Source organism: Panthera pardus, unplaced genomic scaffold (assembly GCF_024362965.1).
Source record: "Panthera pardus isolate Hobbes unplaced genomic scaffold, ASM2436296v1 HiC_scaffold_20, whole genome shotgun sequence".
In the NCBI taxonomy this organism is placed as follows: domain Eukaryota; kingdom Metazoa; phylum Chordata; class Mammalia; order Carnivora; family Felidae; genus Panthera; species Panthera pardus.
Genome location: NW_026526766.1, coordinates 22,641,582 through 22,666,644, shown reverse-complemented (window position 1 = coordinate 22,666,644; position 25,063 = coordinate 22,641,582). Strand labels below are relative to the sequence as shown.

Genomic DNA, 25,063 nt, shown 5'->3' with positions numbered 1-25,063 from the left:
TTAAATCAGAGCTTCAGGTTAGAGTTGTATATACTTCCCTTACTTCTGGCTTTTTTTATACCTTTTTTTATACCTTTGGATCACAGAGAGGTCAAGACAGGTCTCAGAATTATCCCTTCTTTGGTCATCTAGGGTATTAGACCCAATGTAACTGCTCTTTCCCTTTCTTGTGCCTCCTTCATGAATTTTTAAGTGGCACCCCAATGAAAAGAGCGCTCTCTTGCCGTTGAAGAAGTGATAATTGTCTGCCCCAGTGCTCTCTAGCCTTTCACCAGGTTTCTGCTCTCCTGCCTTGAGTTCAGTTAGCACTCCATGCTGGCGACTGCTTGTCAATCACAGGTCATTTGCTCTGCATTAATGAGCCCAGTGAACCATGCGGTCCATCCCCTGCATGAGCCCTTCCCCCGCCACTGCAGGACCCTGGATGGTTCTCATGTTTGCTGCCCTTCCAGACTAAGCCAGAGAAGTAGCTGAAACAAGGGACCATCCTTTCTGATTTTATTCATATGTGACTGCCTTGAGCGGATTCAAATCACTCATTTATCAATTTATGTTAATTGCTTGTGAGAAGATGCCCTGCTGGTCTTTATAGTTCCCTCAGACACTTTGTAATGATAATTAGACATGCTGCTGTACGGATTAAGAGTGCCATAGTCCAATGATGGCCACAGACAATGGAACCAGTTAATCCATCAGGGTTTAAAATTACATCCCAACTGGAGATGGAGAAAAAACATAAGAGCCAAGGAGGATTAAAGAATGAGCCTCAGCTTGAAAACTCTCCTTTCATCAGTTTCTCAATTGCGGATCTGCAGTCGGGTTGCCTGTGGTAAGCTATTGGCAGTCAATTAGGTGAAATAAACTGGGAGGGTGACCTTCATTTCCTTTTAATAGCTTTTTCCTCCCCGAAATGGGGAGCTTCAGTGGATTTTCAGCTTAAATTTTATTCAAGCTGCTTTATTACACTTGACAGCTTAGCTCTGCATAAACAATTCTCCCCTCCTCCTCTTTCCCCCAGACCCAGGCTCTGCCTTTCTCCCCCTTTAGATCACATTTTTGACTGTTACTTAGTGGGCTCTCTAATCACATTTCAACAAAAAACACAATTACATCTGCATTTGTCGGCTGCCTTCTGTACCCTTTTCTTGTGTAATGAATTGCTTTATTTCAGAGATCAAATCAAATATTCGCTGGTACTTTTGCATGTACCGTGTTTGATTAGCAAAGACTAATAGCAAATTGTACTTGTAGCTCGAGCACAGAAATTTTTTAACCCAAATGAATGAGGATGGAAAAGCCTGTTTTGATTAAAGAAAAACATATGCAAAGCAGTTCTCAAGTACCCAGTTAAACTTTGTGGAACATGTTTGTTTTCTGATAGTCTCTCAATTTTTACATATCATCCTCGTACCTACAAATTCTCAAAGGCACTGCCCAGTCCTCCACATTAGAAAGGAGGAAATTGTATTAACCAGATGTTTATAGGTAATACCCACTTTGAATTGAATCAGAAAATAAAAATAGCAGGTTGCTCTAGAAGGGCAGATGAATCGCTAATTTTATGAATGGCTTTCATCCAGGAAACATGTTGTTGAGATTATAAAGGCAGATTAGCTCTGATAGCTAGCAACAATAACTCAAATCAGTGAATTGGGCCTAGCACAAGACTTAATGCCAATTGCATGTCTCCAGCATGTGCAGTTTTTTATAATTGTAATTTTTGGCTCAGTATATTAATTTATGTCAGAAGGCTCTTTTAAAGTTCGTAGTGATCAATAATTATCCTGCAACCGTAAGTTTCATGCTCTGGCATATGCTTGATTTTTGCTTGAAAGGAATTGTGCGCGTCCCGGAAAATTGAAGTAGCATAAAATTGGGTTGACAATTCAGTGGACCTTTGCACCCCTTCATTGAACATGCAGTGTGTCAACCTGTCTCCCCAGAGGGGAGGAGGCTCCGGGAGGCTGTCTGTTCCTACAAGCAGCAGCTGCGCACAGAGTAAATGCAGCCCGGTTTGATAGCAGCTGTCAGTATTGTTCAGGAACGACTCAGGATGAAGAACAATGGGAGAGGCCACGCTCTTCGTCTGCATCGACTTTCAGGCTAAGAAAAGAAATAGTAATTTAACGGTTTAGACATCTATTACAAGTGTGAAAGATCATGAAAGAGTAGCCTTTAAAATGCAAATGAGCCGAAACATTCTCATTCCCTTTAAGGTACAATCAAGGGGGCTTACTGCTTGCTTGGCAGGGCTAAAGACATTTCTCTTTAGCAAACCTGGAAAAAGTGAAATCTTCTCAAGGACACCAAGCTTCTAACGTAGGCTCAGCTTGTGTCCTGGGACTCTGGATGGTCTTGGAGAAGGACGAGAGAGGTTCAATTTTTTGCGTCCTTGTTGAGTGAATTAATGACACCCATTTCTCAGCAGCGTAGCAAACTTAGTTCTCGTACCTGACAAAAAACACTGAATTTTAAATCTTTTCCACTACAGATAGCACCTGCCTTTAACTTACAGATTACTGGTATTTAAGAAAGATAAGTCTCTTGGATACTTGATATTTGGAGAAACTATTGAAATAGTTTGGCCATACTTTTTTTTTTCTCAACAGTTTCATTGATAGTGTATTTGATAATTGGTGGAATAATTGCAACCCTGATTCCTGAATTTTGCTTTTTATAAGCTCTTTTGCTATTAAACAAGTTATGTTCTTGTAGCAATAGAAAGTATTTAATAATGCAGAGATCTTAATAGGCACAGTGTTTATTTGGTTTGACACAGCTCACTCGTGCTTTAGAAAACAGGTGGGAAGGGAAACTTACTGGAGGCCTTGATTTTTTTTTTTTATTTAATCAATTAAATTTATTCATTTTTTACATCAGGACAGTCTCCATGATGTAAGCAGTCTTCCTCAAAATATTTTTTTTCTTTGGGGCACGTGGGTGGCTCAGTCGGTTGAGCGTCCCAACTTCAGCTCAGGTCATGATCTCACAGCTTGTGAGTTCGGGCCCCACATCGGGCTCTGTGCTGACAGCTCAGAGCCTGGAGCCTGCTTCACATTCTGTGTCTCCCTCTCTCTCTCCCTCTAACCCACTCACATTCTGTCTCTGTCTCTCTCAAAAATTAATAAACATTAAAAAAAATTTTAGAAGATTTTTTTTCTTTTTCCAATTTAGAATTCTGTTAAAAATGCTCAAAACAAAATAGGTTTTTAGATGACAACAGTTTTTGGAATAGTTAACGTCCCTGAAGGCAGGGAAAATGATTCAAGGACTCTTCAAGATCACCTTTCCTTGTATTATTTGGGGAGTTTGGCACTAAGAACTTTTCTTCTACTTGCTATAATAATAATTGATTTTCATTGAGATTAGTTTCCAGATAATTAGTGTTATCTTTTAATGGGTTTATGTCACATGTAATTAATATAGATCACGAAGATACATATATATTTGTACATATGGGCTTTTTAAAAAATTGAGGTATATTTTATATTGTTCTAAATTGCACCAATCTTTTTTTTTTTTTAATTAAAAAAAGTATTTATTTTTTGAGAGAGAGTGAATCGGTGAGGGGCAGAGAGAACCAGGGACACAGGATCCCAAGTGGGCTCTGTGCTGACAGCAGCAAGCCCGATGCGGGGCTCAAACTCATGTACTGTGAGATCGTGATCTGAGCCAAAGTTGGATGCTCAACTGACAGAGCCACCCAGGTGACCCACACCAATCTTTTTTTTTTTTTTTTTTTTTTTTAAGGTTTATTTATTTATCTTAGAGAGAGAGAGCAGGAGGGGCAGAGAGAGAGGGAGATGGGGAGAATCCCAAGCAGGCACTCTGCTCTCAGTGCAGAGCCTGACTTGGGTCTCACACTTAGGGACCATGAGATCATGACCTGAGGCAAAATCAAGAGTTGGATGCTTAACTGACTGAGCCACCCTGGTGCTCGTGAATTGCACCTATCTTACACATATAGATCACTTTGGTGTGTGCACATACCCTGTACCCCACACTACTTTTGCAGTGCAAGTTTTCTCTTTCACCCCAGGAAGTTCCCTTGTACTTTTTCTTAGCCAGTGTTTCTCTACTCCGAAAGAAAGATGGTTTTTGTTTGTTTTTTGTTGTTGTTTTTGTTTTTTTGAGAGAGGAAGAGAAAATCTAAAGCAGGCTCCTCACACAGCATGGAGCATGACTCGGGGCTCCATCTCACAGCCATGAGATCATGACCTGAGCTGAAATCAAGAGTCAGACGCTTCACCAACTGAGCCAGCCAGGCGCCCGGTTGCTTTTTGATGAGCCAGCCAGGTGCCCCAGTTGCTTTTTGATTGAAAAATAAAAAATGATTGGCCAAGTGTAATTTAAAACAAAACAAAACAAACCCTGCATGATTGTATGTCCACTTCCATCCGAGTACTGGCTGCCCAACTTCATGGTGTTCTGTACTCATCTTCCTAAGAGCATTTGCCTTGTGTTACCTTGGACAGAGCATAGGTCTAGGATCAAATGGACTTAAGTAGGACACTTGGTGCTGCCACTCTGTAGCCTTATGACCCTGTACAGTCAGTTAACCTCCTTTAGTGTCACCATCTATAGATGGATAATACCTTCTACCCTGCATGGCTTTTGTGGGGATAAGACCTTGACTGGCAGCCTTTATCCAGCATGGTGTCCTGACTCCTTGAACTGCAGTTCTGTCTGCCTCGTCTCTAAGTACCTGCAGCAGATCTGTGAGTCCATTTGCCTAAGTGCCCATGAGGGGTGATGGCTGCAAGTAGCGGGTCACCTCCCCTTTTGTCTTCTCTAGTGGTTACATGGGGTGTCGGTGTTTGAGATTAGACCCATCCAGACGCTCTGCTCCTGCCATTCCATTGTCGTGCATGAATGACTTTTAATAAGGAGGCAGCAGTGAAGAAATGTCGGCTATTTGACTTTAGATGAGCAAAATTAAGGTTCAAAACAGAGGAAAAAGTTAAATTTGGGGAACAGATGGAGAGAAAATTGAGAAGCAAAAGTGAGGATAAGACCCCGTTGGCTTCCTTAAGAGGAAGGGAAACAAGGCTTTTGCTGGCACTGAGGGATTGCACAGATCATTGTGATGGAATTGGAAAGAGAGAGAGAAGAGGTGACCAGATGACCGGGGCGGGGTTGCCCTTCCCATACCACAGAATGCCTGATATTTGATAGCTGCCCGAGTGCTGACGTGTTGGATGTAAGAACATTTGAGCAATTTCCCGTAGCAATGCCTGTGAACTTCAGGAACTCCGAACATTTAGGGTTAATGTAGGCCACCTTGTTTTTCCTTTCTTGTTTATTTGGATCTTGTCTGACTTAATTTTCCATGAATAGAACTTCTGCCAAGGCCTTTGAAGCTGCAGTTATTGGTCAGATGTGTATATTCCTGCTTCATAGGCAAACTTATAACTCTCTATGTTTTGAAACAACTCAGTATGAAACGAGAGAAGTCTGGGGGCTTTTGTGATGTCTGACTATCTATGTTTGTGTAGGGGATGGCTATGAATACAAACTCCTGATGTGTCTGTAGTAGACTTCCTGTCCTTAAGAGATTGAGTTGTAGACCTACAGGCTCCCCATTGTTGCATGAGGTGATTGGTTTAAGGATTAGTAAAATGTAGGATTATTTTTCTCCTCCGGCTGTAGCTGTCAGCTATCTATAGGATTGTAGTGTGTGAAGTTTAAGAGGATGAGGTTAGCCTCTTATTCTTATGAGTATGCAGTTAATCCCTGGAAAGCCCATCAATAACCCAGCTGTAAGTTTCTTTATAAAGCAAATTTGCCCTAGGAGAATAATGCATAGCCTGCTACCAAGAGGAGAAAATGAAATGGCTACAACAAGCATGGATCTTCTAGCTCTGCTAACTTACATTTAGTGATATACCCTCCACCTAAATTCTAGTGGTCCAGCCCATTTATTAATTTTCCAAGGAGAAGGAGCAATATTGCAAAGTCTGTTACATGTATCCCACTTCTTTGGTTCAGGTTAGATTTTTACTGAGAGTTGATGTAGGTATGTCTGCCAAATGCAGGGCTTGGCTTGAAAGTCTGGGTTCTTCCGAATAGTCTGTGTGCTTTTTAGTTATTAGAAAACTTGTTGAGGCATTGTTTACTTTTTCATTTACCCGCATCTATTCATGTGATCTGTACTTGATTCCTTGGAAGAAGACATCATCATGTTTTCTCTCTTTTCAGAGTAGAAAGTAGAGCACCCCATGTTAAGAGTTCGAATTTTGAGCAGACGAGGTAGCCGAGTGGTTAAGGCGATGGACTGCTAAGAGTTAGATTTTGGTGTTTTTTTAAAGTTGATGTATAATTTACATACCATAACATTCGCTCTTTTAAAGCATACGAATCAGTGGGTTTTAGTATATTCACAAACTTGTGCAGCCATCACTGCTAATTCTAGAACATTTTTATCACTTCAAAAAGAAACCGCATGTCCATTAGCAGTTACTCCCCATGCCTCCCACCCCCCAGTCCCTGCAACCACTGATCTTTCTGTCTCTATGGGTTTGCCTGTTCCGAACATTTCATGGAAAAGGAATCCTATAACATGTGGCCTTTTGTGTCTGGGTTCTTGCACTTCGCATGAAGTTTTCAAGGTTTATTCATGTAGCATGTACTGTAACCCTTTTTACTCGTGAATAATATTCCATTGTACCAATATATCACATGTATTAATCCAGTCATCAGTTGATGGACATTTAGGTTGTTTCCACCTTTTAGCTGTTACGAATAAAACACAGTGAATGTTGTGTACATGTCGTGTGGACGCATTTTCTTCTGTTGTGAGTCTAAGCCTACAAGTGTGATCGCCGAGTTATGTGGTTACTCTGTTTAACTTTTTGAGCAATTGCCAGATTGTTTCTTAAAGTAGTGGATGAGAATTCCAGTTTTTCGACATTTTCTCCAACATTTGTTCTTGTCCATCTTTTTGATGCTAGCTCTTCCAGTGGGTGTAACATGGTATCTTGTTTGTGATTTAGATTTGCATTTCCCTGATGGCTACTGACATTGAACATCTTTTCATCAAAACTTTACATGGTTTTAGAAGTGGATCTACCTAGGGGTGCTTGGGTGGCTCAGTCGGTTGAGCATCTGACTCTTGATCTCTCCTCAGGTCATGATTTCACCAGTGATTTATGAGTTCAAGCCCCACGTTAGGCTCCACGCAGCGCAGAGCCTCTTGGGCTTCTGTCTCTCCTCTCTGCCTCTCCCCAACTTGTTTTTTTTCCTCTCTCTGTCTCTCTCTCAAAACTAAATAAATAAATATTAAAAAAAAGAAGTGGATCTACCTAAATAAACATGGTGTTTTAAAACTTACTCTAATTCAGGCCTTTCAGTCCTAGTGCTCTCTGAGTATTGTCACCACTGTAACCGTCATCTAGGGCAGGTGGGACGAACAAGTAAGTCGGTGATGATGCAGGATGAGTTGGCTTTTGTGGATTCTCTGAAATGCAGAAAAAATAAAGATGAGTTCAGATCCTCTTTAGAAATTTCGCCCTTCATCCTGGTGCCTGCCTTCATATAGGCTGTCCATTTTGCCTGCATCATTTTCTGTGCGCTCCTGCATTGAGATGGGGCCTTGAAGTGGATTGGGTTTTGTTGATGGTGGTGGTGATGGTGGTGGTGATGGTGGTGGTGGTGGTGGTGGTGGTGGTGGTGGTGGTAGAGTGTGTGTGTGTGTGTGTGTGTTAAACTGTGTTCAAGTGGCTTGAGAATTCTTGGCCCCACTAAGCAGTTTCTGCCTGTTTATCACCCTTGCCCCTCTTCATGAGAGAGGCCATTCACATAATGGGAGGATTTCAGGTGGCTCCTATAGTAGTGTCCTTGATGCTTCTGCTCCCATACAGCTCTTTCCCACTCTCCCTGCTTGTTTACTGTAGCATGCCAATTTTCTTTTTCTGCAGTCTCCCAAGATAAGAACTGAGTGTTTTAAAGAACAGGGAAATAGAAATCGAGGAAGAATGATTTGGAGAGAACTGTCAACAAATGCTACTTTTCACATTTTTTTTTTCCCTTTAAAAGTGTTTAAATACCAAACATCATAAATGCCACTTACTGTCACGCTTTTAGCATTAGAGATGCTATTTTGGGCCATGGTTTTAGTTCTGGTTGGGTTCAGTTTGTGATCTTGTGACGTGGTTTTCCCTAAGGTTATAAAGCGGGTTAACTTTCAAAAATTCAAGTTGATTCTGTGGTCGGTGATAAAGAGCTTAGCAACCTGGTTAGGTTAAGGTGGGCGTTAGCCTTCTTTTTCTTTCTGGGTGTCCTTTCCAGTTGTACAGGCAGCTCTGTGGCGATAAAGCATGTACTACAGCTGTTTCAGAAAGAAAACTGTAGAAACCACTACAGCATTACATTAAAGCTGGGAATGTAAACAGCAAAGTCAATTTCATTATAGTAACATAATTGACCCAGGCTGCACTAGGTAAAATGGGAATTAAAATTCTGAGTGCGTGGCTGTTGTTTGACATGGATGAGGTGACTTTATTCTTTGTGGGTTTTCATTATCATTAACTCAGGGTTTCGTGTTTGTTTTACTTGTCTCGCTCCCAGCCTGTCCACATTGTTTGGGTAAGAGCAAGTGCATGTCTCTCCTTCTGTCAACACCGAAACCTTTACAGAACCACCTGAGAGGCGCAAAAACACCAGTATCTGGAAGTTTCCAGTGTAGCTGTTGTACCTTTTTTTTTTTTTTTTTTTTTTTGCCTTTTTTCCCCCCAGTGTAGTTTTTTAAAATTGTTTGATGAAATGTGAACTTTTTTCCCATTGTTTTATTTTAAAATACTAGTCAGCTCTGGGAAGCAGATGCTTGTTTTGTGAGTTTTGACAGGGTATTTCATGGCGATGAAGGGACAGTGAACAATTGAATGCTGGAAAGCGTTTTTATTTTTTTAAGCAACAATTTGTCAGGTCACTTGCTGTATAATAACATGAATTCTAATGTAATGGGGCAGGATTCCAGCTTCGATCTAGACTAAAAGTTTTCAGCCTCTGCACGGTTGACATTTTGGGCTTGTTAATTCTCTGTGGTGGGTGGGAGGGGGCTGTCCTATGCATTGTAGGATATTTAACAGCACTCCTCCCACCCCCACAATTCCTCCAGGTGTGACAACTGTAAATGTCTCTATACATTGCCAGATGTCCCTAGGGTGGGGAAAGGAGGGTGTCAAAATTGCTGTTTGAGAACCACTGGTTGTCTGAGAAACCACCTGCATTGCTAAAAACGACCATTGCTCATCCAAAATATCTTTTCTGGTAGCTTGACAAGCTTTTTGCCTGTGTGTCCTGTGCTGTATAAATCTGCAAGCATTAACTAAAAAAAAAGGAAAAAAAAGGTTTACTAATTAGTATAAGGTAACCAGGAAGTGGAAGGTTGGATTTTCTCACCCTTGCTGTCATGTTGAGAAACATCTCAGTTTCCCCATTGATCTGTGCAGGTTTGGGTCTATGGAAGACCGATGCATGTAGGTTCCTGTAGTTGGTAGAGCCTTTGGGGTTTTTTTGTTTGTTTTGTTTTTTTGAGGTTTTCCTGGCTGTATGGCAATGTCAGTATCACTTTTGTTGTAAAATACATTTTTCAGGTAGCATTCATGCTATCCCATTCCCACCCCTCCTCCCCCCCCCCCCCCATTTTGGTGAAGGTGGCGGTCACTGGATTGTTTCCAGTGAGCCCTGTTGAGAGAAAATGTCCTTTCAAAGACACATGGTGCAGGTGGGCTGCTCTTTTGGACTTAATTGTTTACTCTCCTGGATGTGGTCCTTGTGTGCATTCCAATATGTGTGTGATGTTCAGAAATAACACTTTTTATTTGTTAAGCATCTTCTTCTGCAAGAAGCCGTAGCTGCCACTGTTCAGGCTTGATTCTTTGCAAGCTTCCTTGGAAGAGAGCTGGAACAAAAGAGATCCTTCTTTTTCAAACACAGGGATGGAGGATTGGGGATTGGAGACTAGAGAGTGGGGCTCATGAGGCACAAATCTAAGAACACATTTCCATCTGTCACTGCTGTTAAGGCTTCATGGTAAAGGTGGATTTATCTCTGGTAAACGTCCAGTGGTGAAGGTGGATTGTCTCAGGATATGTGGCATTATATGCCCACAGGAGCATCCCCTTACCTGGGAAGGGAGAGACATGGGAGGTCTTTGTTGGAGGAGATCACCTCTTCCTTCCTCTTGCTTGGGAGAACACTCTATCTAACTGCTTGTGAACAGGGCTGGGCTGCTGGGTCATAGGAGAAATACTGTTCTAGGGAATGAAAGGCTTATAGTCCTCATGGTGGCTGTGAGCCCCGTGTAAGCCACTCTCTTCTCTGTGAAATGGGATCTGTGATGCCCACCCTTCTTGCCTTGGGTGTGTTCTGAGCTGAGGCCATGTAGTGGACACGAAGATGTCTAGGAGTGCTGCATGGCAGGAAAAGAAGTAGAATGTGAGGCCACAGAATCCACGTTCCCTGGATCCACAGCATCTTCGGTAGTTGTGATCCATCCTGTCACTGCTTAGTACTCCTTCCAGTTTGATAGGATTTTGCTTTAAAAGAGGGAAGAAGTGTGGCTAAGCTAGGGATGGAGGAACTTGGTTGCCTCCAGTAATGAACAGGGAGCTTTCTTCAAGAGGAGGGGAGTTTCCCCGGGGCCTATTAGGCTGTTGGATATCCCTGTTGATAGTTATTCGCTTCAATGTTGGGTTTAATCACGTGGGTCTACTTCACAGCTGTGGTGAAGCCCCTTTATTATATAAGCTAGTTTTTCTTTTCACTGATGTATCAGACAATGCTTTCTAGTTCATCTTTCTCAAAACCAACTTGGGTTTGGCAGAAAAGCTCTACTTCTCGGGTATCCAGACATTTGCTTCAAGGATGCCTTTGCTGTGACATAAAATCGCACCTCCAGGAACATCTTTTGGTGACTCTGTTCTGGATTTTTGGGGGAACGGGGTGTGCAGGGAGGGGTGAAAGGGTGGTGGCCTCCACCCGGTAGTTAAATCCCTTCCCCTCTGCTTGGCCTCTCTCATCTTGTAATCCGTGCCGTGCTTAATTACCCCGTTGCACTTGCTTGTGTATGCATCATTGCCTTTCCCTCCCAGAAGCCGGACATAGCTCTTATTCTCCAAGTAATGATAGCAATTGCTGGTAGGGCAGACCTGTTCCTCATCCTTCTCCGAGCACATTTCTTATGGCAGGTGTCTAGTTCCTAATTAAGCGCTAATGAGCATGCCTAGTGGACCATGAGCCTGCTGCCAGCCCCTCCAGTTTTATGTCTTGCTGTTGCCAAGCTCTTAAAAGGTGACAGAGCAAGAATTAGTGTCTTTGGGATGACAGGAAGGTGATTTTATGCATAAAGAAATTGTTATTATGATCTCAGATGGTGAATGAGGAGTTTATAAATACTTTGCAAGGATACTATCAATGCCGCCTGCTCTGACCTCTCCCCCTTTCCACTTTTCCTCTGTTTAGCACTGTGCTCCCCTCGGAAGGATTGGGAGTGTCAAGAGAAGGTTGGCTCCCAAAGATTTTTTAAAAGACGCTAGGAGTGGTTGAAAATTTATTGTAAACTGACTGAGACACCAATTTCTGGCTTTAAGATGCTGTTTTCTCTCACTCTGGAGGGCGGGAAGCATATTTAGGATTCAATTAAGGACCAGTGGTCTGGGTAGAAACTACTGAAGATCTGGCGTGAAGATTTAATGTATTCAGTACACGCGAGGGGGTAATAAATAAACGAGTAATTGAGTCCCAGGGAAGTGAGCACAAATCAGAATCTTAAGAATTTTCTAACATTACACCTTAGAAATTGAGCTTTAATCGTTTTTACTGTCTCATCAAAAATGAGTTTTATGTTGGACAGCTGAAATGTGGCCAGATTTATGGCTCAGGGGCCATTTCTTGGATACTTTTTCATTTACTACAACATGCTCTTAAATATAATGTATGGGAGTAATGGTACTTTTCAGTGTGAACAGATTTCTAACTTCTGGAATGGGTTAAGGGATAGAGGCAAAGGCATTGGGAGTGGGGGCTTGGGTCACCGTGGGTAGAGTCCACACAACAGGGGAGAGTGTGTTCCTCATCAAGGCCTCTCAGTGTTGTCCTCTGTGACACTACAGGGGTGGGTTTAGGGAAAGGAAGCAATAAACAAAGTCTCATGCTATAGTTTCTTCCAGCTATCACAGTGTGGCCCTTGGTGCCTCCCTCTGTGTGTGGTGGGATGAGGGCAGCCTTGAGGGGCATTGCTACATGACCCCACTCCCCTCCCGCCTGGCGGGACAACCTTGGCAGTTCAGTCAACACCCTGAGCCTCCGTTCCTTCTGTGAAATGGGAATGTCAGTACTTCCTCCTACTTGTGTGAGGGCTTGTGAAATGAGGACCCAGGAGTACTTGGGAGGGGAGGGGATATGCCTAAGATGCTGATTCTTTCTTCAGCCTTCCATTAATTTAAGGTAGTATTTTGGTTATGTCTCCTCATACCGCTGTGGTAATTTAGCACAAGAATATTGGGGAAACAGGGTCACCCCATGTCACCAGTCCCTGGTGACTGGTCGAGAGTAGAGTTACGGTCTGCGGGGTGCACATCTGCGCCTCCCCTGCTTTAACTTTCCTGAAATCAGGAAGAGTCTCACCTTCAGCAGCACACTGGGTTTCATCCCTGGAGGCGTGGAGAGGTGGATCTAACATTGGAGTGCCTACCCACTAGGCCAGCTCACTGCTGGTCATCGACACTGTGCCAGGAGGACCCGTGCCAGAAGGAGGCAGTGTAGATAGAGCTCCGAGTCTGTTTGGGGAAGATGGGGAGAGGTAACTGTATAGGTGGAAGCTTTTGATGAACTGAAAACACTAATCACATTTTTTCCTTTTCTCCCTTTTGTGTCTTTGTTCTTTTCATGTGTTTGTTGAACCTCCTGTTTTGTTTCCTCCACTCTCTCATGTCGTGGGTATTTGTCCTCTGGATGTTGCTGTGCCACTGCCACCTCTTCCCTCATCTTCTCCCCCTTGCTGTCTCATCACCTCTTCTCCTTCCTCTTCCCTCTCCTCCCCTTCTTTTCTCTCCTCCAATCCCTTCCTCCTATACTTCCTCTCTCACCTCCTCCCCTTCCTCACATCTCTTCCTTCCCCTCCTCCCTCCCTTCCTTCCTTCTCCCCTTCCATTCTCACCTCCTCCCCTTCCTTCCCCTCCTCCCCCCTCCTTTCCCCTCCTCTTATACTTCCTGTCTCCCCTTCTCCCCTTCCCCATCACTTCCTTCTCCTCCTCCCCCCTTCTTCTCTCACCTCCTCCCCTCTTCTCTCACCTCCTCCCCTCTTCTCTCACCTCCTCCCCTTCTTCTCTCACCTCCTCCCCTTCTTCTCTCACCTCCTCCCCTTCTTCTCTCACCTCCTCCCCTTCTTCTCTCACCTCCTCCCCTTCTTCTCTCACCTCCTCCCCTTCCTTCTCCTCCACCTTCCTCTCTCCGCTCCTCCTCTTCCTCCCATCTCTTCCTTCTCCTTCCCTTCCTCCTCCCCTTCATCTCTCACCTCCTTCCCTCCTTCTCCTCCCCTTTCCTCTCTTACCTTTTCCCCTTCCCGCCATCTTTTCCTTCTCCTCCTTCCTCCCTGCTCCTCCTCCTCCTCCCCCCCTTCCTCTCTCACTGCCACCAACAGCAGCAGCAGTTGCAAGCTCAGCATCTTTCTCACGGCCATGGACCCCCAGTGCCCCTAACGCCTCACCCCTCGGGACTTCAGCCTCCTGGCATCCCGCCCCTCGGGGGCAGTGCTGGCCTCCTGGCACTGTCTAGTGCTCTGAGTGGGCAGTCTCACTTGGCAATAAAAGATGACAAGAAGCACCATGATGCAGAGCACCACAGAGGTGAGAGGCCGGGCAAGCCAGATTAGGACTTGGTCCTAACACTCATACAGTGCTGCAAAGTTGTGTGCACCGCTAAAGAGAGCCCCACCCCATGCAGAGAGCAAACAATGAGCTAAGAGGAACTGTCGCAAAGCTTGGCCACTGAAACACAGTCCTCCCTGGAAGTTTTCAGGGTTTAACGTGGGCATCTGTAGATTTCCCGATCTCTTTAGATTGCAGGCATCTTGACATCTTGGCAACTGCCTAGTTAATGCCAGTGGCCTGTACCATATTATGGAAAACTGTTAACTGCTTAATTGGGTAATTTTCAAAGAAAGTAATGTTGTTAAATGGGGCGAAATAAGAAGTTAAATTTGAAAGTGAATGTGTTCAAATGAAAGGTTTGATAATTGCATCTGTTACTACTTAGTTTCATAGGCTTTAATTCTAGTATGCATAAAATATTGGGCAAAATTGCACTTGACTAATTTTTTGAAGAAAAGTAATTTATTCTGTCAAGAAATAAAAAAATAGGCTTTGTGTATGGTTAAACTGTAAATCTTATGTTTACAAAATACTGTAATTTTCAGGAAATCACTGTATTAGGAATGTGCAATGACTTATATAAATAAAAGCCATTTTTAAAACTGTTTGGGGCTTGTGTTCTAATTATTCCCCCCTTTTTTTTATTTCTGTTCTTGCCTCTGTGTCTGAACGGGCATGTCTGTGCGTTTCTTGGTAACCTCGGGAGCAGACAGAGAACCGGGCACAGTAAGTACTCAACCGCCTGCTGCACATAATACATTTCCCTTCCTCCAATGCACCCCAAGCTGCCTTTTGTGAAACAGGCACAGACACATATATTCTCCCTGTCTCTCTCAGCGACCTGGTTTTTTTCTTTTTCTTTTTTTTTCATAGGACTATCCCCCATTTCCCCCTGCCTTTTGTCTTTTATTTATTTATTTATTTTTAAATAAAACTTTCGTTAGGTGAGAGGGACATGATTTGGAGGCAAAGCTGTCTGCTATGATTACTCACTTGGAAATATGCTTTGATCTGTAGGTGCTCCGAACCCACTTTAAAAATATGTTTATCATTGCATTCCGACTCCAGGTTGCCTCTAGTTTAAAAGAGTATTCATTTTTATCTTAAATCAGTTTTACAGGCAAGAGGTCACAATCCATATGTGAAATTGGTTAGTAATGTGTTATTTCTACCTAAACCATTCATTATCCTCTACAAATGCATCTTAGTTGCTAGGTTTCCATATCTGGTTTTCCTTCCGTAATTGTCCTTGGAGGGTGAACTTGAACTTTAATTTATTTTCAACTGAAGAACCGTGTGTCTGAGTAAGTTCTTAAAAACAAGGAAATTCAGTGGACGGAGGTTCTGGGCTTCTACAGTTCCATTTTTTTCACCAGCCTAAACCTTAGCCATTTTACATACTGCACGTTCAATCTGTACATGCACTTGCCAGTTAGCTGTGGGGAGATCTGTACCTAAAATGCATCTCTCAAATGTTGTGGAGCAAATGGAGTGAGAAATTGGCCCCTTTCAGCTGGGATGACCTACAGTTTTTTGCCCCCTTTCCTTTTTCCTTCTAAACACGGCAGTATTTTGGCCATGTTAAATCTAAATAAGGTAGCAAAATTGGGATACTGAACTTTTAAATCATTCTGATCCTTTTTTTTTTTTTTTTTTTTTTTTAATGAGTTTGGGGGAAGATATGTAAGTCATTTGAGTTTGAAAAGTTCCCCTTACCTCTTCTGTGTAGAATAGTGGCACTTTTAAAATTCTCTTTGAGACTGATCTCAGTGTACTTTATGTATCAGGATGCATTGGGGGCATTGGGTAAGGGTGAAAGGGCGGGGTAGCTAGTTTTAAAATCCTTGTACTGTAAGTTTTCTCTGGAAAACGTTGGGAAGGAAAGAGGGGAGGAAAAATTACAGCTAGGGAATAAAATATCCTACTCCCAAAGTACAAACCTAAGTAAACTGACTTTGATGGAGGTGACCTTTATGTTTGTTGCTGGTTCAGGGTCACTGTAGGTTGTCATTGTCATAGTTTTTTATACCATGTTCTTTTAGTAGAGTGTCAGATTAAAAACCCTAATCCTAGACCAAAGAACAGAGATGGCAGGAGATGTTGAGAAAGCTCCTGTCCTGTAGTCTGCTGCAGGTTTTAATTTATTGAGCTTATGCTACGTTTAGAACTATATTTCTAATTTAGCTTTCTGTTCTCAGGACTGTTTCATCTAAAAACCAATATATATTTATTGAGTACTTACTATATATGTAAGGCTACATGGGAAATGCAGCTATAGTTAGAGATATGTAGGCACACATATTAGAAGCCTTTTCTCAAAGAACTGAGGAAATGTGACAAAAATACTACAAGATTTAAGCCTGTAGAAAGTTTCAGCAGGAGTTCTAGACAATTATCAAAGGGGTACCATGGTATGTATCTGAGATGCCGTCGCAAGACTGGTGTTTTCCATACCGCTGCGTGTGTATTTTTGAGTGTATCGAATAACTTCCTATTTATATTTTTGGCTGACAAATGTAAGCAAGAACTTAATTCATTGGGGAAGTGAGGGTGGGTGGAGGAAGGGTAAGGAGTTCTACCCTCCAAATACAAAACAGTTCTTGAATTTCAGACAGCTGTGGATTGTTTCTAGGTCCTCATGTTGAGTTCACAGTCTGGACTGTTAAGTCAAAATATGGTGGATACATTGCATAAACTAATCTATGCAATAACACAAAATAAATGGTTAATGTGTTGTTTGCATATTTCTTTCACGACAAATTTTACACAAGTTTCTTAATGATAATTTTAATGGGTATTTTCAGAATAAGTATAGGTACTGTGTTTCCTGCCTAATTCCTACAAGCATCTCTTGCTGATGATGATATAAAATGAGAAAACGACACTAATTTGTAACCTAAACATTTAATTCAGTCTGTAGAGAGGAATGAAATTGTTCACTGTCCACATAAGTGGGATTTCGCTGCAGTTGTATAAAATGAAGTAGCTCTTTAAACTTTGTGTAAAATTGAATATGAAAAGCAATGGATAATGAGATGATGTGTACTATTAGTTGCCTAAAATATTGTAGTACTTACTTATTTAATAAAGTGGTTTGAATTATGAAGTATTTTACTGGGCAGAAAAAGTCAGTTGATCACCATATGGTGGCTGTGGTTTGTTTTTTATTTTTTGTTTTTTTGCCCCAACCAGTGAAGGGTTAAGGGCAGTTGCTACAGGGCACTGGTTTTCAAACCTTATGGTCTCAGGATCTTTACATCTGAAATTAAAATTATTGATGACCCCAGAGAATTTTTGTTTATGTGGATCATATATTTTGAAAATTTTCTGGAAATTAAAAAAAAAAAATTAAAAATCACTTTAACAGGTAAAGAGCTACTTAATTTGGGTTACCGTAAATAACATGATTAGTGAAAACTATTTTCCAAAACAAAAAATTATAGTGGGAAGAATGGCTTTGTTTTGCACGATTGCAGACATCTTCAGTGCTTGACTAAAAAGAGGATAGATATATTCTCGTCCACATCTGCATCCAATCTTTTGCAAGACATTGTTTTGGCTGAAGTGTAAGGAAGAAAATCTGCCCCCATAGAGATTTGTAACAGTCTCTGGGAACCTCAGGGGGCCCTTGGACCAACCTGAGAACCTCTGTCATAAATAAGGCTAAGGAGTTCTGAAACATCCCACGCTGGTATATAGCCTTATTTTTTTCCTGCTGTTCTTTCTGTATTGAACAAATACGATAATTATATGTGTCAAGTGCAGAAGTCAGGGACTTCTATAGATCCAGAGGGGATGTGAGTATGTATGGATTTTCATCTGTGAGTCTAAAACTGGTTTGTAGATAGTTTGTTTGTTTATTGTTAGTGACAAAATTATTTCATTCCCTAGTTTAAAGTTTTGTTGGTAGGAAAACAAATGAGCCCTACTGTGGCCTGTTTGAATGTAAAACCTAGGAAATGAAGGTACTAAGGACAGTGAAAATATGGACACTATTTTTTAAGTTTCTTCTTTTTGACAGGGATGAATGATAAAGGTGGTAACTTTTAAGAGGGTTTGCTATTTGGCTATTGATTTTAAATTAAGATTTGACTACTGTTTTTATTAATTTGCAAAACTTGTTTGCTTTTTTTTTTTTTTTTAAACATAAGGCTGCTTCTCCGAATGCTACAGTTGAGCAAAGAAATATGACTTAACAAAAAGGACTTTATTTCTTACGTAGTAATAAAAACTTGAGATATTTCAATTAATTTAAAGGTGAATTGTGTTCAATTTTGGTTGAAGGAAGTATTTAATAAGTCTGCTTGAAAGATCTGGAATCAGAGAATTGACAAAACGTTGTATGGCTTTTGAAAAAGTATGATAGAACATGTGTTTATTTTTTTTAACAAACATTCATTGAGCACTTTCTATGTGCCAGGCACTGTGTAAGGCACTGCATGTACAGTTAACAACATGGGTTTGAACAATGGATTTTTGTTGATAAACACAATATAGTACTTTATATTTTCTTCTTCCTCATTATTAACATTCTCTTTGGCTTACCTTTTTTTTTTTTTTTTTTTTAATTTTTTTTTCAACGTTTTTTATTTATTTTTGGGACAGAGAGAGACAGAGCATGAACAGGGGAGGGGCAGAGAGAGAGGGAGACACAGAATCGGAAACAGGCTCCAGGCTCCGAGCCATCAGCCCAGAGCCCGACGCGGGGCTCGAACTCACGGACCACAAGATCGTGACCTGGCTGAAGTCGGACGCTTAACCGACTGCGCCACCCAGGCGCCCCTGGCTTACCTTTAAGAATACAGTATATAACACATATACAACGTATGTGTTAATCAACTGTGATCAGTAAGACTTCTAGTCAGCATTAGACTATTAGTACTTAAGTTCTGGGGGAGTCAAAAGTTAGGCATGGATTTTTTACTGAGATGGGGCGCCCCAAATCCCCACACTGTTCATGCGTCACCTGTACCTGCTGCCATTTTGCAGTGATGCCTTTTAATGTCACAGTCAAATATCTGTTGAATGAAAAACACTGGGATACCTCACACATGTGATCACTATTTGGAACATTTGGGGAAGGGAGAAGACGATGGTGATAGGTGTCTGGGAGAGACTCCAGAGCAGAAGCAGAGTCTTGGACTTAGGTGGGGCACACAGATGGGCTTCAGAAGGTCCTTGAATCCCTCTCCAGTTGTGTCCACATTGTTCTGGGTTCGTGCTCTACTTTCATCAAATTCTCAAAAGGGGCTCCTGGTCCAGAAAAGCGTAATCATTGTGGATCTGTTTAGAGGTCATAACGGTGCAACACCATCATCTTACCGGTAAGACACCAAGCTCAAGGAGGCTAGGTGCCTCTAATCGTGTAGTTAATTAATGGAGGTAGAGATTAAGATTATGTCTTCTTGCCCAAGGGACTGTTTTGTCCCTCTCCCATAACTGACTTCTGGAATTACCAAGTTCATCTTTAGAACTTATTTAAAAATAATGATGACAGCCATCACTTTATCTCCTATGAGGTGGTGTCTTTGTGTTTCTTCTGTGGCTGTTGCACTTAAGTAGATCTCAGTGGAATTGTCACTGCACAGGCAAGGTTTTTCATCCTTTTGAACATTCCCCTAGCCTCATCTGTGAATTGGTGATGGAGTCTGCCTCACAGGGTGAGGGGTTTTAGGGACCACAAATGCAAAGTCATCAGACATAGCATAGCTTTTAGGAATGTTCTCCCTGTCCTCCCTACCTGCAGAGTAGCAGGACAGCAATAAATGCATTATTAGTTATGCTCAATGTAGTGACTATTGGTTTCTTTTCCTTTTTTTAAATGTGTGAGGCATGGGGCTCCTGGGTGGCTCAGTCGGTTAAGCAGCTAACTCTTGATTTCTTTGGGTCAGGGTCATGATCTCAGGAGAGATCAAGCTCTGCATTGGGCTTTGTGCTGACAGGGTGGAGCCTGCTTGAGATTCTCTCTCCCCCACCCTCCCTCTCCTCCCCTCCCCCAGCCCCCTGCCTCTGCCCCTCCCCCACACATGTGGGCTGACTCTCTCTCAAATAAATAAACTTTATTTAATTTTTTTTTCTAATGTTTACTTCTTTTTTGAGAAAGAGAGAGTGCAAGCTGGGGAGGTGTAGAGAGAAGGAGACACAGAATGCAAAGCAGACTCTAGGCTCTGAGCTGTCAGCACAGAGCCTGACACGGGGCTCAAACTCACCAACCATGAGATCATGACCTGAGCTGAAGTGGGACATCTGACCAACTGAGCCACCCAGGCGCCCCTTAAATAAATAAACTTTAAAAAATGTAAGGCAGTTGTGAAGATGTGGGCCGTTACTGATGTTTCTCAGTGTCGAGATAAGACTGACCTGAGTCTATTATGAACTTGATTGGTTTCATGCTATTCAGTTCATGAAAGGAGGAGGTGTTTCCACCTAAACGTTTATGAATTTATGTCCTGGCATATTTCAAGGGATTGCCTGGAAACTAAGGATAAAACTGAGATGAGTCACCTAAAATCTCAATATTTAGGCACTGTGGAAAACACTTAAGTTTTCTTAAGCAGTTGTCTCAGCAGATTTCCTTTTTGGCAAAATTGAAAACTATGTGCTTAAAAAATCCTCTGGGAAAACTGCTCACTGCATCACTGCTGTGGGAAGGGTGAACCCTGAAGAATGGAAGGCTCCAGCAGTTTCTAGGTGGTGGGGAGTGGTCCATCCCTGTACCGGGCGGAGGGGTCTGTCTACCGTGGATGCCGTAACTCACTGAGTGGGTACTAGAGCCTGTGTGTAACTAGAGAAATGTTCAGGTTTTATCTCACTGTGCTTACAGTGAAGATCGGCCATCAGGCATCTTTACTCTAAAAAACCAAAAAGCAGATGGAGAATATTTCCTCCCTCCAAAGCTGTTTTCAGACTTCAGTTTGTGCTCTGCAAGTAGGAAACTTAATGCCCATCATTTCGAGTAGGTTTTTGAAAATTTTATTTTCCTTTTGGCCCCATGATCATTTTTACCATTCCTTCTGAAACGTAGTAAGCAACAAACTGTGTGTCCGTCTTTCAGATGAGAAGAGGTGGATGTGAGTGCCATCAGATATTTAGGTAACTCACAGGCAAGTCCTGACCCAGTGCTTTCTAATTTCTTATATTAGAAAGTACCTCATCTGGGACTGGAGAAGGAAGGGGGACATTAACAGCTAAGCAGAGCTAAGTGGCTGTACAAAAAGTGTTTTTAAAAATGATTTGAAATATGGATTTGATTTTTGCTGTCACCAGGGTCCTGATCAGGGGGAATGAAGTTGTCATGAGGGCATTTAAAAGTTACTTTGAAATAATCGTATTTGTTGTGTACGCGTGGTGTGTTTTATTTTGCTTTACCTGGAGAACGCAGTAGTGGAAGGGCAACCCGGGGACTTAGCAAGAGAGGCCAAGGGTGACTATATAGTGCCTCCTCCAGACCACGTATTTACTGGGTGTGTGGGTCTTCTACCTGGCCACCTTCCTTTCTGAGAGTTCTCCTGACTGAAGCGCTCATCTGCCTCCGACAGCGCTGAGTTCCTAGATCGAGGTGCGAGAACACGCGGCTTCTTTCCCACATTTTGCATTCAAACCCTATGAAAAATGGACGCATACCCTTCAGACCCTCCAGCGCTCCTAGGGCGCGATGAGGGTGCCAAGTGGACACATTTCCACACATCTTCACTTTCTTACACTTCTCGCCGTTGACAAGCGGGGATCCTGTTAGTTTTAGGGGTTAAAAATGCATTTGTTGAAATGTCAGGCACAATCTGTGAATGACCCGTTGGACTGCCGCAAAAAGTACAGCGGCAGGGTGATGGCTTAATTGGCACCAGGTGTAGCTGGAGAAGGCACACAGATGTGATGGGGGTGCGTCACTACCTAATTGTTTTAATGTTCACCGAGAAGTTAATTGTCAGTGTAGAGTGTGCTAGCAAATTAGGTTCCCACTGCCTTAGTGTAACTGAGGATAAATGAGGTGTCATGAGTTTCCAATCTGTACCTCTGACACAAACACTTTTCCTGCGGGGAGGAGAAAGTTCCCAAGGGGAATCAGCATGGCAGCTCAAGAAATCCATTTGAATAATGTGCATTATTTTCACATTAGGGAAAGCTGTCTAGCTTTTGCTTTCTCCACGAGTGAGTTTTCCTTTCAGATTTGCTGCTGGTGGCTTCAAGGTTTAGACACGGTTGGCAGAAGAGTTGCTTTGAGGTCTCAGAATCGATGAAGGATACATGAAGGCTCTGTAACAAGTGTTCTGGTAACACTGACAGTGTAACATTCCATTAAACTCGCTTTCTCTCATATTTTCTGGAGTTTACCTTCCAGAATATCCACCGACATGAACAGCCATTACTGTTAAATTGCTAAAGAAAAGTGCAAGTTTTGGAACAAAGGGTATAAAGACTGGTTTTCATCTGTATTGAAGGATCTGGGTCTCTGTCTCATTTTTGAGTAGATATTTAGAGCATGAAATAGAAACGTCATTGTCCAGGGTGGTGAGAATAAAGGTCACACAAAGTCCAAATCTTGATGTACTTGTTTGATTCAACTGAATGAACAGTCTCCAGGTCAGCAGGCTCTTAATGCTTAACATCAAAAGTTCTTGAATGAAGGCATGGTTTAATAATTGCATGTGGATGTTTATTTTTGATTTACGAGAATAATACATTGTCCACTTCTCCCCACGAGGTTCAAACACTCTGCCAACTCTCTAGGTGCCAACTTGCACCCAGAGAGCTACAGCAGGGAAGAGTCCTGGTATGTGTTTTTAGAAAACGTGTTTCACCCAGTTGGGATGATGGGATCAGGCTCCAGCAGCTCAAGGGAGTGTATACCACTTGTAATAGATCTGCCACTTTTTTTCTTTTCTTCTCTGAGTAGCTCTTTTACTCTTGTGACTGTTCTTAACCATCACATCACTGAATGGGAGGAGAAACGACCCTCAGGGAGTGTGTATTAATTGTAGTGAACAACTCGCCTGTTGTCAGGGAAGGTGCACACTGAGATTTTATGTTCTCCAGATTTTTTAAGAGGGAGAGTTCCCTTGGGGCACATGTTTTCTTTGTCCCTGCACCTCATCTATTTATTTCATGTGTAGTTTTCTACCTGCAGATGGAGAGAACCGTATGCCATGGGGCTGACAGGTCTTGTGGACCCTCTTTCTTCTGACTGGTGGTCAGCATTGGAGGGGGATCTTTTTTTTTTCTCTAGAGACCTGTCAGATGTACCTCTCCCTTTACTGTTTTCCTTGGCTCTCTTCTCATAAGTGTGTGCCACATGTACAGAAAATCATCGCGGTTTTAGAATTTTTTTTTTATTTTTAATGGTTTTTTAAAGTTTATCCATTTTGAGAGAGAGACTGGGGAGAGGGGCAGAAAGAGGGAGAATCCTGAGCAGGCTCCGTGCTCACATGGGAGCCCGATGCGGGGCTCGATCTCACAAGCTCAGGTGAGATCTCTACCTGAGCTGAAATCAAGAGTCAGACACTTAACCAGGGTGCCTGGGTGTGTCATTTGGTTAAGTGTCCAGCTCAGGTCAGATCTCACAGTTTGTGAGTTTGAGTCCTGCATTGCATCGGGCTCCGGGCTGACAGCTTGGAGTCTGCTTGGGATTCTCATTCTCTCTCTCTCTCTCTCTCTCTCTCTCTCTGCCCCGCCCCCCACATGCTAGCTCTCTCTCTCTCTCTCTCTCAAAATAAACAAACAAACAAAAAGTCCGACACATAACTAGCTGAGCCACCCGGGCACCCCATGGTTTTAGAATTTCAGTTTGTTTTGAAGTCATAATGTGTTTTTCGACCTTGATTTGCTCAGATTTGTAATCTCCCCTGTGGCTGTGTAAATCTCCCAATTTCGAGCTCTTGTGGAAGATACAGAGTAAATAAGATGATTTTGCTTAGTTAAAACAGAATTTTGAAAACAAAGGGAAACTTACATGCAGTCTCAAAAATCCCAGACCTCAGGACATTTGTAATAGAAATTTGCCCAGTAATTATCATTTTTGAAAATTTCTGGCAGATATTTAAATTTTACCAGCTGCAAGGTGAAATAAAACACTGAGTTTCTTGGCTAGAATTAGAGTATATCAGTCCGTGTGATAACCCTAGTTCTCATGCGGATTAAAAAAACTCTGATTCGCAATTAAATATTTATTTGGCAGATTAAATGTTTGAAAATGAACTTTACGTGATGAATGCTGTTTAATAGATTAAAGCCTTTCAAAATATGAACTCTGGGAGAAGTCTGGTGGCAACTAAGTCTGCACAGCGGCTAGTGGCCGTGGTTGACATCGCGTGAAGTGATGCTGTGGGTCCCTGGACTACTTTGAGTTGCCCTCTGCCGACGCCTGTTTTAGTTTGCATCTTGGGTTGCAAATGGCAGGATTCGGGAGTGGAAAGGCAGGAATTTGGGACTGTCTTGGGGTCATTTTAATATAGAATGTAATTTTTTAAAACATGTTCACAGTTTTTGTATGGTGGCATAAAACCAAGTGTGTGTTTGTGTGTGTGTGAGAGAGAGAGACAGAGACAGAGACCGTTAAGGAATCTGAGGGGGGGGGGGGTTGTCAGAGAAAGCATGCAGCTTACATTAGGTATTGTTCTGTCATATTAGAATGTTAAATGGGGAGGGGCGCCTGGGTGGCTCAGTCAGTTAAGCAACAACTTTGGCTCCGGTCATGATCTGAAGGTTCATGGGTTTGAGGCCCACTTTGGGCTCTGTGCTGACAGCTCAGAGCCTGGAGCCTGCCTCAGATTCTGTCTCCTCCTCTCTCTCTGATCCTCCTTTGCTTGCACCCTATCTCTCTCTGTCTCTCAAAAATAAATAAACGTTAAAAAAAAAAAAAGAATGTTAAATGGTTAAATGTTAATGGTTAACAGAGCCAGTGTGACTTTTAAGTGATAAGTATGTGGGGGAAAGTATTCAATGTACATAAGTTACATATAAGAATCACTCCTCTGGGAGTGGAGACACTGACTTAATAGGAAGAGCTTTGTGACTTTAGATAAATTGCCTCCCCTCTCTGGTCAGCCTCCAGATAAAAGGAGGGGGATGAAGAAGATGAATAGTAAGTCTGTTTAAGGTTGCTTTGGCCTCTTCAAAGGTTTGATCTAATTACCATCTGTATTTCCAATGTACAAGTTTAAAAAAACAGTGAAGCAGCCTTAAGTTTCGTTCTTTGG

At 42.3% G+C, this 25,063-nt stretch overlaps 1 protein-coding gene across 9 annotated transcripts in view; it reads left to right on the top strand.

The window, feature by feature from the left end:
* TLE1 (TLE family member 1, transcriptional corepressor) overlaps window positions 1-25,063 on the top strand; it is a 91,360-nt gene that overhangs the window by 31,429 nt on the left and 34,868 nt on the right. For 6 of the 9 annotated variants that reach the window (XM_019436098.2, XM_019436103.2, XM_019436101.2 and 3 more), the window contains 2 exons: window positions 13,643-13,847; window positions 14,581-14,597. In XM_019436098.2, the coding sequence (XP_019291643.1) occupies window positions 13,643-13,847; window positions 14,581-14,597 (222 nt within the window). The remainder of the gene's footprint in view (window positions 1-13,642; window positions 13,848-14,580; window positions 14,598-25,063) is intronic. The other 3 variants (XM_019436100.2, XM_019436095.2, XM_019436097.2) reach the window with 1 other exon arrangement.